The 17,566-nt window shown below is 36.4% G+C and overlaps 1 protein-coding gene across 2 annotated transcripts in view; it reads left to right on the top strand.

Moving 5' to 3' along the window:
* LOC138710106 (uncharacterized) overlaps positions 1-15,775 on the top strand; it is a 35,895-nt gene extending 20,120 nt beyond the window's left edge. For both annotated transcript variants that reach the window (XM_069840739.1, XM_069840738.1), the window contains exons 2-4: positions 8,883-9,020; positions 9,963-10,082; positions 14,077-15,775. In XM_069840739.1, coding sequence (XP_069696840.1) covers positions 8,927-9,020; positions 9,963-10,082; positions 14,077-14,291 — 429 coding nt within the window. In that variant the 5' untranslated portion in view covers positions 8,883-8,926 and the 3' untranslated portion in view covers positions 14,292-15,775. The remainder of the gene's footprint in view (positions 1-8,882; positions 9,021-9,962; positions 10,083-14,076) is intronic.
* The last annotated feature ends 1,791 nt before the right edge of the window (positions 15,776-17,566 follow it).

Genomic DNA, 17,566 nt, shown 5'->3' with positions numbered 1-17,566 from the left:
TTACTGTTGTTTACATAAAACGAGCAGCAAATACAAACTTTCAATCTCATTAAAAGAACATTATGGTAAATTTACATTTTATGCAACACTACTGCTCCATTTTTAATTGTACGTCTAAAAAGTAAACAATAATGGTTTTCTGCACAAAATCACACGAACTTTTTTCTAATGCAACATTTTAATCTCTCCCGCTTCCATAAAGCAATACCTATCATTTTAAAACAAATTTCTAGCTGTGTGATTTTCGAAACTGGGTAAAAGACTCCTAGTTTCTAAAAATCGTTGAGAAACTAATACAAAAGTTCGCCGATTAGGTGACCTTCTTTGAGGATAACGTTAACGGTACATCCTTCTTGTCTCACTTGAAATACGACGACTTTTTCCATAAATTAATAACATGATATTCCTAAACTGAAAACGACATTGTAACTTGTTTATCGAACTCCCTGTAGCTACTGAACTGTCATCCGCTCGGCAGTAGAGCTGTGGACAGGGAGCTTGAACTCAGCTGATTCGCTGTGCAGAGTACTGCCTGCTGAACACGTCACGTCTCACGCCAGAATATTAACAACTTTAAGCATGCATTTTTATTTAATTTCACGAAAACAGACAAATATTTATTTAAACTAATATTAACTCTTTGCTAGATATACCTACTGATGTAATTGTTTTCGTAATTCTACTAACGATATAAGCAGTATAACGCGAATAAAATAAAAAAAAAATAATTTTTTTTTTCTTGGAAAAGTATCAAGTTTTGACCCTATGTTGTATGGACATTTTTTGATCCTGTAGACCGCCCCCAACGACTGTGAAAAGGACGGCACTTATACCCCTTACACTCTTTTTTTTTTTTTTACAATTCATTTTATATTTTCAGATATGTCTAGTAATATAATAAAATAAATATATATAAATTTCAATCATAAGACACATCTGTTTGCAAATGTTTATTTGCTATATGAATATGGAACATATTAACGTTTTCGCCTTATTGGGCATCATCAGATATAATAAAATATGTAATCTGATCCTTGATCAAATTGAGCAAATAACAAATGAGCAATATATTATACATGGTGCTGGATCTTCATGAGCTTTATGTATACAACTATGAATAAAATTGGAGGATAATTAATTTCAATGTGATGCAAACTTTTAAAATTGAAATTTAAGAAGATCCAGCACCATGTATAATATATTGCTCATTTGTTATTTGCTCAATTTGATCAAGGTTCAGATTACATATTTTATTATATCTGATGATGCCCAATAAGGCGAAAACGTTAATATATTCCATATTCATATAGCAAATAAACATAAAATTTACTCTGTCACACGTTAAAAGTGTTAAAATTGTTTAAAAAGGTATTTACCTTCGACAGACGGCCCGTTTCGACGCTATTTGTCGTCGTCTTCAGTGTGTTTAAAAAGGTATTTACCTTCGACAGACGGCCCGTTTCGACGCTATTTGTCGTCGTCTTCAGTGAAGACGACGACAAATAGCGTCGAAACGGGCCGTCTGTCGAAGGTAAATACCTTTTTAAACAATTTTAACACTTTTAACGTGTGACAGAGTAAATTTTATGTTTTTTAACAAAGTGTTAACGTGAACTTTAATCAATGAGCAAATAAACATTTGCAAACAGATGTGTCTTATGATTGAAGTTTATATATATTTATTTTATTACCTTACACTCTGCATAATGTAACTCGTTTCCACGTCGGACATTACGGTAGCTCGTACTGACAACATCACTACACAAAATCACCAGGCTTTGAAAATTCTGCAGGGATTCGTATATGCAACCTGTCACAGTTTAGTATATAAACTTACAAGACATAAAAGCCTAAACTAACCTAACCTAACTTAACCTGTCACAGATTAGTATATAAAATACATAATAAAAGCCTAAACTAACCTAACCTGACTTGTCACAGAATATTATATACAAGACATAGCCTGAGTATACACTAGCGTGAAACTTTCGTATTGTCTCCAAAGTTATGTTAGTATTAAAGAGGAGACAGCTGAAGGTATGGAAGGGAACTACCTCAGCGTTCATCTGTTCTTTTTTTATTTGGTTTAATTTACGACGCTTTTTCAACTGCTCTGGTTACGTAGAGTCTGAATGAGATGAAGCTGATAACGTGAACGAAATAAGTCAAGGGTCCAGCACCGAAAGTTACCCAGCATTTGTTCTTAATGGGTTGAGGGAAAGCCCCGGAAAAACCTCAACCAGGTAACCTATCCCAACAAGGAACCGAGCCCGGGCCGGCTCGTTTCACGGTCAAACATCTTAACCGTTACTCCACAGCGGTGGATCGCTCATTTATTATTGTAAATTGTAAATGTATCTTTCTTATAACGTTTTCTGTAACACTGGGCACTAATAACTAATGGACTACCGGTACTAACTACTAACGACGAAATAATTAGTTAATTATTAAGTATTAATAAAGTATAACATGTACTGCATTTCACAGCATGTCGATATATGAAGTAAAACCGTAGAATTTTAATATACGTATATTTTTATTTTTTTAATCGGTTATTTAATAAATCTGTATCAGTTGAAAAGTTAGCTGGTACCAATATGATTTGTGATACATAAAACGAAAATTCGCCATTAAATTAGCCAATATCCGTCTTACAGTTCGAAAAAACCTCGGATGAAATAACTAGATAAAATCAGCCCAATTGGAATTCAAACCGACGCCCGAACAGAGCCTTCCAACACGAGACCAGTTCGTTCCTCTCAGCAACGACTAGCAGTGCCGTAGTTCCGTTACTAACAGTGTTCCAAAAGTTTTAGCGAACAGATGTTTTGATATATGCCATAGTTTTTCTGGCTGTAGAGAATACGGGTTTAACATTGCCATAAAAGCAATGTGTAAGAAATAACAATCATAGGCCATGTTTAGAATTAGCATTAGCACGCTTTGACAATATGTAAAACAAGACAACATGAGGCTTTGTCTTAGCAACCATGGGATCTTGTTTCACAAATTGTCAAAGCCTGCTAATTTCTAAGCATGGCCCACTGAATATGTTATTAATTTTCTTGTTTTTATACATAGGTTTCGTATGGTAATGTTAAATGTATGTATGTATTTATTCACACTGCAATGGGTATGTACCCGGTGGCAGTGGTAACTAATTACATTCCATAATGACAATAATAAACTTATTAATTAAAAATACAATTGATAATAATGCTAACAATCAATACTAACAATTAATAATAATAATAATAATAATAATAATAATAATAATAATAGGGAATATCCTAAATTAAATGAAGCACGATCACTTAAAATAACATTTAAAATAAATCTAATTTGTATCTTAAACCTAAGTTCGAACTAAAACCCACGACTATGATATGTTCATATCTGCACAAGTACAGTACCTTTCAACACTACACTCATTTCGCTGTCAACTCACTCACTGCACTGGAACTACGACACATTTCACTGATTCTATCCTGATTTCACTAACACTTCAAAAACATTTCACTGTTCAAATACTTTGCACTGTCACTATAAACTATAAAGCTTCACAGACAGGAACACGTTTCACTTACACAACACACTTCACTGACACAACACACTTCACTGACACAACATAATTCTTCACTGATACAACACTTCAATAACAAAATATCATTTACACCCTTTAATCCCCATGATCTATATACACAGAAAAGGAAAAACACAGCATGCTAGGCAAATTGTTAGTCGTCAAACTGAGGAACCTAAAATATTGACTCTAGGAGTAAGTTTTGTGTAATTTTACATCAACACATCGTTCAGATGATTGTGGCCACACTTAATCGTGATCGTTTCATGAATGTAGACAATTTTAAAAGTAAGCAAAACCACTTTTCAAGGTGATAGGAGCAAAACCTGGAAACGTAGGCAGGCATTGTTAATCTCGGTTTCAGACGAAATCAAATTACCAGCGCCCTACTCTCCACCGCCTGGAGGCCCGGCTTCGAACCCTGAAGTCTGATATCCTGCTGAGGTTTATATAGTCTTTGTTTTCTCCAGACAAATCCTTGGCTGACATTTTTAGATTACATTATGACCACTCCCTTCAAAATTCTCTCCTATTTTCAAACTCATAATCTCACACTGTTATGTTAAAATAAGGACAGAATTAGTTCTGTTCTTTTTATGGATACAGAAGCTGACACAATACTTTTAACTTAGCGAAAGTTCTCCACATTTGTTGAAGTGACACGGCAGTGATGTCGAGGGCAGCGACTTCTGATAAAATCTGCTCATCAGCTGAGCTCTACTGCCAAAATTACCATATCGTATGCCGACAATCCCTGGTTATAAGCCTTCGACTTAAATTTTGAGGTTAAAGTAGGGTCACCAGACGTCCCGTTTTAACAGCATTGTCCCTTTTTCCAGGTTCTTGTCCGGTGTCCCGAAAAAAATGTGAACGGGATGTTAAATGCTCCGTTTTTTTAAATGGCGACCCTTTTCCTAACTTTCTTTTCAAACCTGTTTCCTTTATGTCTTCATAAACTAGCGATATGTTCTACAATTACTTTTAAGTAGTGTAAAAACTATTGAGAGGTGAAATAAAACATTCAAAGTGATTTAAAACGAAAACATTAGTTTTCCGAACATTATCCAGATGTGAGTTTTATATAAGCAATAATTGGTACCGACGCATCTCCAGAAAGGGTGTTTTCGTTAATGAACTATCTTTGGACTGATGAGAGAAATCAGCATTCTGTTAAAACTGTGAATACGATATTGGTTGCAAAATGTCATTTTAAGGATATTCAGTAGGGCCTACTATAGTAAATTGCTGACTGGTATAAAAAAAAAGGCCGTGTGGTAAACGCACATAGATAAAATGTCGATTCATGCCAGTTTGAGATAGCTGCAATTATTATTATTATATTCTCACTTTCACATCATGAAATTCGACATAGGCTACAGTATAAACTTACAAGCACTACGCAAATCAAGATTTCAGGTATAACTCCCTGTAAAGTTGATTTGAATAATTTCGAGGGAAAAATTGTTCCGGAGCCGGGTATCGAACCCGGGACCTTTGGTTTAACGTACCAACGTTCTACCACTGAGCTACTCGGGAACTCTAACCGACACCGATCCAATTTTTCCCTCTATATCCACAGACCTCAAAGTGGGCTGACAACCGTCAAGCAACCAACTTCGAGTGCACACTAACTCCGTGTGACTTAAATTGTGGCTTTCTGTTAACGAACAGTGACGTGTATTATGCAAATCAAGATTTCAGGTATAACTCCCAGTAAAGTTGATTTGAATAATTTCGAGGGAAAAATTGTTCCGGAGCTGGGTTAGAGTTCCCGAGTAGCTCAGTGGTAGAGCGTTGGTACGTTAAACCAAAGGTCCCGGGTTCGATACCCGGGTCCGGAACAATTTTTCCCTCGAAATTATTCAAATTATTACAAGCACTACCTTTGAGAAATCCACTCATTTTCGATCACTGTAATGGCATAATAATGCACACGTTAAGTTCAACAGGAACTGCGAAGTTATACAGTCAGTATAAATGCAAGAAAACTGTTCGAAATCTAAGAAAGAGGCAGCATGCAGTAACAGCAGACCGAAGTAGAAGGTGCTTGCCTATTGGTCAATGCACGCACGCACACACACATGCATGTGCGTGGTGCTGCTTGCGTGAGAAAGTCTAAGAAAGAGTTGGAGCAAAGCAGGGACATGGACACAAATTCTGTGTGTGACCACATTTATCTATCCATATATTGACAGGTCCGATCAACTTTATTTTTTTTCTGCGAATTTTATTTTTTAACTTCCAAATCAGTCTATTTTCTCAGAAAGGTAGTAGGAATAGATGACTAAAAATCACATTTTTTGTTTTCTGGTCGTTAAAAAATTCAGTATGTTTTGTACATTAAAATGATATGGATTTGTATTACTGCAAATATTTTAGTCCCTAACATTATTTTTAAATAGGTCACAATTCCAATTCAAATGCCAAATGAGACACTTTCAATTATGTAATATTTTTAGAAACTTGAGTTTCATTTTATTAGAAATAGTTAAAGCTACATTCCTAAAATTTTCACACATCTCCCAAGAACTAAAATGAATAAGCTTTTACTTAAAATAATACAAATACTTATTCAGATAATCATGAAATTAGCATCCAAAAATTTTGGTTTTCTCTAATCTTACATTGGCCGATATTACTTTGACATGGGAAATCTATGTTCGAGGCAAATAATGAATTGTAACATTTTGGCACGATCAAATCAAGAAATGGATTCAAATGGTCAGTGGCTGACCGTGACAATATCTTTGAAAAATATTGGAGTGCAAGAGGTCAAATGAGTTTATTATCAAACGCCTGGCATTAGAAAACAACAACAACAACAACATTTTGCCACGAAAGGCTTAGTCTGACATCACTTGTGATACCATGGAAACAGTAGTCCATTATGTATAAAATTAATTGCGTGCCTCGTGGTTTTCTCCACGGTCCGCCTCTCTATTCTCTACATGTGACTCACGATACTCACAGGACAATTGAAATGGTGAATAGGGCCTCCACCAATCAAGAATATTAAAGGTACCGAACTTGGCGGAAAAAGTAGGACTAGATCTGGGAGAAAAGTACTAGATTCATTTTTCTCCCAGTTTTATCAATACTTTTCCCTTAATTTTGTCTGTTATGCAATACTTGAATTTACCGACTTTCTCTTTCCACTCATCCATAATTGCTTTACAGATAACAGCCCGTTATATAAAATATAAAACACTAAAAACAGAAACTTTCCATAACTTAATCAGAATTTAGACTTCCAATCGACTCTTTAGCCGTCCACTCTGTATTATTCAGATATCGAGACAGGTCAAGAACTACAAATAAAATATAGAATGTGGAAAATAATAAACAGTAACTTATCTACAACTTCATTTTGAATTTATAATTTCAAAGGTAATCTTAATTAATTAAATTCTCTCACTACAACATTTTCACAAGTAATGAAAACTGGTCACTGAATTGACTGTCACTCGTCTGACCTCACATGGTCGTAGGATTCCCGAGACAACGTACATCACGTGATCTCTATCACAAGAAAACTTTCTCCTATGGATGTACGAAGACACTGAAGACAGAATATTTGGCGTGATAGTAAAAATAAGTAAAAAATAAAAAGTACCAGATTTTCTAATTAAGTACTAGCGTACTAAAAATATTAAAAGCTATGGATAACAGAGAGGGTTTGTAATTGAGCGGGTAACATCAGCTGCTTGTTTATGCGGATAACGTGAATATGTTAGCATAAAGCCCACAAACTATTAGGGAAAACACGGGAATTTTACTTGAAGCGAGTAAAGAGATAGGTTTGGAAGTAAATCCCGAAAAGACAAAGTATATGATTATGTCTCGTGACCAGAATATTGTACGAAATGGAAATATAAAAATTGGAGATTTTTCCTTTGAAGAGGTGGAAAAATTCAAATATCTCAGTGCAACAGTAACATATATAAATGATACTCGGGAGGAAATTAAACACGGAATAAATATGGGAAATGTCTATTATTATTATTATTATTATTATTATTATTATTATTATTATTATTATTATTATTATTATTATTCCAGTCTGCTGTCAAAAAAACTGAAAGTTAGAATTTTAAAAACAGTTACATTACCGGTTGTTCTGTATGGCTGTGAAACTTGGACTCTCACTTTGAGAGAGGAACAGAGGCTAAGGATGTTTGAGAATAAGGTGTTTAGGAAAATATTTGGGGCTAAGAGGGATGAAGTTGCAGGAGAATGGAGAAAGTTACACAACACAGAACTGCACGCATTGTATTCTTCACCGGACATAATTAGGAACATTAAATCCAGACATTTGAGATGGGCAGGTCATGTAGCAAGTATGAGCGAATTCAGAACTGTATATAGAGTGTAAGTTGGGAGCCCGGAGGGAAAAAGACCTTTGGGGAGACCGAGACGTAAATGGAAGGATAATATTAAAATGTATTTGAGGAAGGTGGGATATGATGGTAGAGACTGGATTAATCTTGCTCAGGATAGGGACCGATGACGGGTTTATGTGAGGGCGGCAATGAACCTCCGGCTTTTTAAAAGCCATAAGTAAGGCCTTTATTGATAACCCAGGATTTTTCGGTATTTAGAACAGCTGCTATTATTTCGCAATTTTACTAATGGGTATTGAAGGACCATTATTTTCTCCTTCCTTTTCAAAGTAGGCTATTCCGTCATTGAACACAACAGTCAACATTTCACGCGTTTGCCCTTTCAACGGATTCTCTTCTCCAATATTCCTTGCTATAACTTTAATCGTGAAATGGAAATTATATTGACGTCATTGACTTCGATTGTCATGGAAATATGTAAGGTACCCAATTAGACAGGAGTTGGGTGTAGACTGGCACCAATCTAGAAGTTTTGTCGACAAGAACAATCCCGTCACCAGCCGAGATTGAATCCGGGACCTTTAAGTCCATAGCGAGTTGCTCTACGAACCAAACTACCCGACCGCCATCTGTAACACTGAAAAAGTTAAAAAGAAATTGCATAGGAAAAAATGTACATTCTGAAGACAATGTGTCGATGGCAGACTTGCTATACAGGGCGATCCATATAAACCTTTAGCATTTTAATAAGTTACAATTTTTCTTTGAAAGTTAGTATATAGATCTACTTGAAATTGAATGTCATAGTATATAAATTCAATGTTATGATCTCTGTGAATCTGGAACAATTTATATTGGTACCCCTGGCATGATTCTAAAATTACAGTCCTTCCCCCCTTCATACATTTTAAGAGTGGCTGTATGAAAACATGTGTGTAACCTCTGGTGGTATGTCTCAGGATGCCTAGGGGCAGAAGACAGTTACTGCTTTCGGTTCACTTGGATGGGACCTAGTTTCAACAATGAGAGCGCCACGAACGAAAGCAGCTCTTGCCAGGACACGTACGAAAGCTGCAGGGACCCCATGGTAATCACCGGTAAGTCTGTGTGATGAAATTGAGGATAGGAAAGCGAATTTCGAAGAAATAGACACACGATTAACAGCATTATATGAAATTTTTCGGAAATATAAAATTATATTGATTAAAAGTCACTTTTGCATGTTTGCTTTATAACTACTAAATTATTTGTGTAGTGCTTTTATTCTGGATCTTTATGGTCACCCTCATTGAGGGCAGATTATTTTCTTTAAATATTTATATAACACTCCTTAATTTGAGTAGGCAAGGCAAAAAATACTTTCCGCCTTTTAAGACATGAATTGTATAAAACTGCTTGAACAGGTATGAAATGCGCCATCGGCTAAAGTACAGTCACTGTTTCCATACATAATATTTAAATTACACACGTAAAAACTACGTCATACATTACAATCCATTATTTAGCTGAACAACAGCGTCATCAGGAGTTTTGAGTTTCCTCAGGAAATAATTTCCTCCGTTGTCTGTAAATAGCGCTCCGGATATTCACTACGTCATCGGCTGTCAGAGAATTACTATTTTTAATTTCACGTATTCTTGTCTTTTTATCTTTTGCTGTTGTTCCGAAAATGATAACTCATCTTTAAATTTGCAGTTAAATGCGGATAAAATCCACTTTAATTTGTTTTTCAAATTTTTTTCAGGTGTCTTCCACACTGACAATTTGATTAATTTTTTTTTCAGCTATTACTGTGTTGGAGTTCATTGTGTATATTCCAGATCAATTATTTGAACTTACAGTTCTTTAACTGTTGCTGCCTTTGTCGTTTGTGATCTTGAAAGATAAGACATTCGACGCTCTTATTACGAGAAGTCTTAACAAATTCCACTTTGCACACGGCACTCTCTACACTTCACAATACATTTTCTTAAGGAACGTTCTGGCCAAATGTGACAACTACATCTGTACGCCGTTCTATTAGTGTCGTTGTGTTGCAGAGGACGGGACTCCTCCGGACTATGCCGACCTCTGGAATACTCAGGAGAGAGAAAAGATTGCTTGTCGCTTGAGCAAGGGCTTTGTTTGCGCCAAATGGACTTCATATTACGAAGATTCAGGTGAGAATGGAGTTTCAGGTCTGATGTATGCTCTCCTGGTGCAGGTGAGAATGGAGTTTCAGGTCTGATGTATGCTCTCCTGGTACAGGTGAGAATGGAGTTTCAGGTCTGATGTATGCTCTCCTGGTACAGGTGAGAATGGAATTTCAGGTCTGATGTATGCTCTCCTGGTGCAGGTGAGAATGGAGTTTCAGGTCTGATGTATGCTCTCCTGGTACAGGTGAGAATGGAGTTTCAGGTCTGATGTATGCTCTCCTGGTGCAGGTGAGAATGGAGTTTCAGGTCTGATGTATGCTCTCCTGGTGCAGGTGAGAATGGAGTTTCAGGTCTGATGTATGCTCTCCTGGTACAGGTGAGAATGGAGTTTCAGGCATGATGTATGCTCTCCTGGTGCAGGTGAGAATGGAGTTTCAGGTCTGATGTATGCTCTCCTGGTGCAGGTGAGAATGGAGTTTCAGGTCTGATGTATGCTCTCCTGGTACGGGTGAGAATGGAGTTTCAGGTCTGATGTATGCTCTCCTGGTACGGGTGAGAATGGAGTTTCAGGTCTGATGTATGCTCTCCTGGTACAGGTGAGAATGGAGTTTCAGGTCTGATGTATGCTCTCCTGGTGCAGGTGGGAATGGAGTGATATATTTTTATTAAATACTGTGACTGAAATAGATTGTGTTTGTTTCTGAAGAAATTTGAGACGCATCACAAAATCTCTGTTATTTTTATACAATCACATATCTACTAATCTATATTAAACATTTTTGTTACTGATATAATGAGTTCGAGAAGATGGATGGTGAATAATATTATTGATAATATAAAGTCTTATTACATTTGAAGAATTGTGTTATTTAAAAATTATCTTTCCTTATTTACATGTTCAAATACTTCTTGTTTATAGTGTTACCTGAAATAAAAACAAATGGTCACCTTCTTAGGTGGGATGTTTTGGGTATCAGGCATTAAAAGTTGGTGCAATTGTATTATAACAATCTCGAGCGCTCGCGACCAACCGAGTAAACGTCTAAACCGACCGGTTATAAATTCTGGATTGCATGCGCTCGAGCGAATCATTTCCCGGCAGTCTTCTTCACAACCGAAAACCGATCGGCGAGCTCGGTCGGCCGTTTTCAAGAGAATGCAGAGGAGGTGCGGCAACAATTTGACGTAGTTAGCAACTGCGACTGCAGACGTATGAGCAGGTACATTGTCGTGAAGATACAACCCCTTGTTCTTGGCGATATTCGGCGTCTTCTCACGAATTTTCCTTTCAGTTGCTGCAGGGGGTCTGAATAATATTGTCCGATTATTGTTCTCCCCTTTGCCAATCATGATTATCCGCTAAGAATCCCAGAACTCGGACGCCATGACTTTTCCAGCCGATTGAACAACTTTTGGTTTCTTTGGAGGCGGAGAATCACTGTGCTTCCATTGTGTCGACTGCTGTTTTGCCTCTGATACGTAGTAGTGGGTCTAGTTTTATCAGTGGTCACAAACCGTCTCAAAATATCGGCAGTATTTTTTCTCTAATCGAGCCAGACAAATCCTTCGAAATTTGATTAGATCTATCACCCCTCAGAGTTTTCGCAGAGGTTTTGAATCACGCTGTATAAGAAAATATGTCTGAAATTATTATATTTACAACTACGCTTTTGTTTCTGCATTATTGCGTACAACAGCTGACGGTAGTATTGAAATCTATCTGTACAACCAACTCAACGAATCCGTTCACTAGCGGACATTGCAACCCTCTTTATAAACATCGATTAGATAAGGTAATTGAAGTGCTCAGAAACCCGGAGTGATTGACAAAATCTGATTTCATTTTCGTAATCAGCATATCAGACTTAGTGAAACTCAACACTGAGGTTGTCTGTTCAGAATTGTGTTGCCATCGTTAACAGTCAAAGGCGACCGATGTGGGTAATGCGTTCGATTTGTATCCGGCAGATTGTGCAAGTCTGCTCTTGTGGGGCTCCTTGTAGAGTAAACGCAAGAAGAGCTTGCCACGGAAAACTGCGCGAACTTTCGGAAACGTTCGGGTGCACTCGACCTCGCTTCGATTCGATTGGAAAACTGTCGTCAGTTCTCAGTCGTCTGCTGGCTTGATGTTTCGAGTGAGATTTATCACAGCACATGTGACGTAACCTAAACCTTGTTGCGGAGTAACTAATAACATAAGATTGTTGAAAATACAGAAGCACGAATTCTTTTACATATAAAATCACTGAATGAAATTACAAAGTTGTTATAAGAAATACGTGATCGTGTAATCATTTATATTTGACATTGTAATAAAATACTAATAACTAATACTATGTGATTTTATTAAAATGTTCCGATAACTAGCGTGGTACTATGGTCGGTTTATTTTAATCTGTATATAGTCCTTACGTTACGAGCGGAGCCTGTTTCGTTGTTCATACATTTGTAAACGTTATAAATAATTCCCTAGTTTGACTGTGTAACGTTTCATTAGCACTTCCTAATTTAGAGCCAACGGGGGCATTGTTAAGTACATGGAATGTTATACAGAACTCTGTTATTTAACAAACACACTTTGAACTCTATAAAAATCCTGATATCAGGGATAAAACGCAGAATATGTAACGCACACGCTGGCTTCTACCCGCTCTGCACAATACATTTCACGATACGAACAGCTCAAGACCGCGCTTTCGAATGCGCCCTGTAATCAGCATTACGTAACGAGCCCTGTAACGAGCATGACGGCACGAGGACCGAATATCGTTCTCTGCGCACCAGTCAAATAGGCAAGCTTTCTTTGCGCTTCCTCTAAGTCAGCCGTGGCGAAAAGGCCATGGTGCGCCGAGCCACTGTGTAAGCTGCAACGTGCATAGCACCTATGGAGGGAGGCGGACAACCGAAGGGGAAGTTAATGTTTAGGACGTGTAACGAAGAAAGAAATGAACAAGAAAACATAGGACACATTATCACAACCTAGAATTAACTGTCTTCAGAATGTCTCTGCGACAAAGTTTCAAAATCAGGAATTATGTCACTTACTGCCAGTCGTAGTTGATCACGAAGGTATTTGTCTGTCAGTCGTGATCTAAATTTGATTTTTACTATTTTCATTGTTGAAAATAATTTTTCACAAACGTAAGTTACAGCGAACATGACTTCAACAGAGCAAGCGAAAGAACGAAGCTTCAAATATTTATTTTTTTCCAAAGATGTCAAAAGTTCAATATCTGTCAAGTCCTTACATCTAGCTTTCATTTAACGTCACATTGTAAATCTGTGAGTTTAAATTGAAAATCTAACCGCATTATTCGTACATCTGCTGTAAAAGAATCGACGTACAGAGATGATAATGATGATAATGATAATAATAATAATAATAATAATAATAATAATAATAATAATAATAATAATAACACTTAACCTTAGCATGCAGGCTTTCACGGCCCGGAAGCTCTGTTTCAACAATAACACTTAACCTTTTAATGTTTCATCAGTAACATGTAGTAACTTATAATGCCGTTTTATGTTATACAACCGTTTTCCTAGTAATATTTGTGAACAAATCATACATTTAATATTTTCATAATATTGTAAGCAAAAGAATGCATCCTCCCATCCTACTTGGAACTTTCGTTTTTTATAGAGGTACATGGTTTCGAGAGAGATATTGCGACGATACGCCACTCGCAGGTCCGAGACAAATACAAATAGAACGGAGTTTGACTCCAGTGAGTAAGAGGGTGGGGGTTGTGGGTAGAAAGCGAGAGAAAAGCACTGCGAGCCACAATGTGCTCGTGAGTCGCATTTTCGCCGCGGCTGCTCTAAGTGATACGCGTTGGCATGTCCTGCTCCTGTAAGTGATGCCTCTACCCGGAAACTTAGCGGGTTTCCTTATCCGAATCCTTTCTCACATACATCTCCAAAATTGCCACTCTGTCTGCAGAAACGAAAAGGTGGACCTCTGAACGTTAGGGAAGACTCACCCCAGCTGACTCTGTTCTTGGTGTTGCAGTTGAGTACACGATGCACTTGTGCACCAAGATCACCGTGGAGGACGAGGGCGCCATGACGTCCGGCTGCATAGAGTCCACCCTCAACAACAGCCGCCGCACCGAGGTGTGCGCATGCTCCTCCCTGCCTGGGATGCCCTGCAACTCCGCGCCGCAGCCCGCCTCCCTGTGGGGCCTCCTCTGCGTGCTGCCCATCGCTCTCACCCTCGTCACCTAACGAAAATGTGGCGTATTACTATTATTAATCAGTGTCAGTGAAGTTCCAAACTAAATGAAGCTGCAACTCATATTACCTTAATGAATCCAATATTTCATACAAGTGTTTGAAATTGATTGTTGATTTCAAACAGCAATCAAACTAAATACAAAAATCTTTTAGCTTTTAGCGATTTTGAAAATATCTTAAATTTTCCTTCGGTTTAAATTCAGATTTCTTCTTATTCGTTGAGTATGTATTTAGTCATTTTTTTGACAAACAGTAAAGCACGTGGAAACTAAAACTCAAATTAAAAATACAAAACTGGCAGAAGTAAATTTCATGAATTCCATTTTTCGTATTTGTTACTCAATACAATATTCTGACTCCAGTTGTAATGATTCTGGTAAATATACTCATATTTATAATTACACAAGATTGTCATCATTCCAGGATGTTTCGTCCACTGCCTTACGTCCACGGGAATTTTGTCCATGATAATTTTTCGTCCAATGTTAGTTCGTCCATTACCTTACATTCACGACCATTCATTTCATCCACAATAACTTTTCATTCATTACTACACTTCATCCACTACCTTATGTCCACGATCATTTTTCGTCCAGTACTAGTTCGTCAACTGCCTTACATAGATGATCATTTCTCATCCAATTACACTTCGTCCAATAGAGATAATTTGTATAAACAAAACCGCCCTAAATAAGGGTTCGATAGATCGGCCTACTAATCAATTCATAAAGAATAATAAGTAAACAAAACAATTTTGTGACACTTGGAAAGAAAAAAAAAACATTAAGATAAGAAAACATAGGAAATCATTTACAATAAAAATTTTGTTGGGTACAAATGATATTAATTATAGCTAAGGATGATTTTAACACGTGAGATCCTATGGCATCAATCGTTGCATCAGAAATTTTATAACTTAAAATTTGCTTTTAATCCAAGTTTCTGATGGCTTAACTGTCATTTCTGACAATGGGATACAAGACCTACTGACATACTGCTTGGAAACAATATACCTAAGAGGATACCAGGCCGTGGAAGAAGAAAGGTTGTGCCACCTAGAGTTACTCCTCATCTATGGAATGTTTATGATGACGTTTTTAGTAGAGTATAACGAACAAGTAACTACGTGAAAGGATGGCACTGTCGGTTTCACTACGCCTCAGCATCAAGAAGGATCAGCAAGATAACGATATTATAATTACACAGTTGGCTGGAGGGCACGGGAATCAAGGGTCCTAAATGGAACAAACAGTTGGTAAGAATTAAAAAATAAACAGTAACATTTGCAGGCAATAAGCTACAAGATTAAATTATACACGGTAGGTGATGAAAATAAAGGTTTCGATTAAGAGTGAAGACCATAATTCCAAAATCTGTAAAAAAAAAAAATGATATGCTGCATCGTAACTCCAAAACAATAAAGTTGTGATTTCAATGGACCAAAACTATTTGCGGACGAAACTCAGGGTAGGAAGGAGCAAAACAGTGGACAAACCAGTTTGTGGACAAAATTTATGACGGGACGAAACAATATGTGGACAAAATAATAAAGTGGGTCAAATTATTTGTGCATTAGGCCATATGTTATTCAGTGAAATTTATTGGACGCACTGTCTGTGGATGTGTTACTAATCTTATATATAAAAGTCGATGTGGCTATGTATGTATGTATATATGTATGTACTCTATACAAATCTACACGCTTTGACCGATATGTGCCAAAGTTTGCACATTTAACCTTCATAACCAGGAGAAGAACATAGACTACATTAAAATTGTGCAAATGGACGTTAAATTAATAAAAAAAAATAAAATCATATATGATCAAACATTCATGTACAATATTAAAATGCAATTTTATGCAGTCAATTGTTCTTTATTATTGTCTGTTATATTCAACATCGATTTTCACGTCAAAATATTAAATAAACTTAGTTTCCATACTTAGATAAAATGACATAACTCAAACTTATTCCAATTAAATCCCTACTGTGCCTTCCATGAAATCAATGCTTGAAAAAATATAGTATAAAATACTCTCCAAATGTCAATAAATATATTTTTCACGGTAATAGTATTTTCTTGATTTTAAAATGAGCACAATATCTCTTTTATTTGTACGCTTACAGTGTTTTTGCTCTCCTGAAAAATCACGTTTTTAGAGTTAGGTCACTTTTCTATGTCATGTGCGATATTTTATCGTTAGCTGTACTCACACATCTTCGGATTTTCACGTTTCAATCCAATCTAAATATAGCTATCTTTTGTAGCATGATGTACATATTCTACTGCTTTTTGCCTCATATTATGTTTTGAAATATGGAATGTAAGTAAAAGATAATACATATTTATAAGAGTAATAATTATACGAGAAATTATTTATGAATAAATAAATATATAAACAAATTTCGTTTCGTGCACCTTTGCAACCACTGTTTAACCAATCGTTTTTTTTTCTATCTTACGAGCTCCAAGTAAAATTCTTCTATCTGTTGGGTGGTATTTCGTACTATTAGAGGCAGTATTGAACTTTCATTGTATGAATGGGCGTATAGATGTATGTATGTATTTATTTACACTGCAAGTGGGCAAGTACCCGGTGGCAGTGGTATACACAATATAAACAATACACAATAAAATTACAATACACAATACAATTATACAATACACAATACAATTATATACACAATACAATAAGAATACACAATAAAATTTAACACAATAATGACAATTAATAATAAAACATAAAATAACCTAATTTTACAATACAACCTACATATGTATAGGCCCTACATAAGTTTCAATAGTCTTTCACTTTACTCTCATCTCATTCACTGTACTGGCACTATGACGCATTTCACTGATACTTCAGGAAACATTTCACTGACGCTCTATAACACATTTCATTGACGCTATAAATTATCACTAATCGGAACTATTCACTGCACTGTAAAACCATAACTTCACTGACTCACCTCGCTTCACTGATACAACAGTTCAAATAAGTCAAATAATTACATCCTTATGCATACTTATAAACAGAAATACAGCTAAGCTAAACATTTCTAGTCTAAGGCCCTCTTACACGCTATTTTTAAATAATTTACAATTCAAACCAAGGAAGTAACTCGTCAGGCTAGATAAATACATGTCACTTGCAGCAACTATAGAATAATTCTAATAACATATAATTAAGAAACCAATTAATTCTGCTGCCGTATAAATATTGGGAAACTAAATTCTTGTTTCCAGCATTGAAGATGTAT

The sequence above is a fragment of the Periplaneta americana genome, chromosome 12 (assembly GCF_040183065.1).
Source record: "Periplaneta americana isolate PAMFEO1 chromosome 12, P.americana_PAMFEO1_priV1, whole genome shotgun sequence".
Lineage (NCBI taxonomy): Eukaryota > Metazoa > Arthropoda > Insecta > Blattodea > Blattidae > Periplaneta > Periplaneta americana.
Note: the sequence above shows the minus strand (reverse complement) of the source record. Positions and strands in the feature narration are given on the sequence as shown.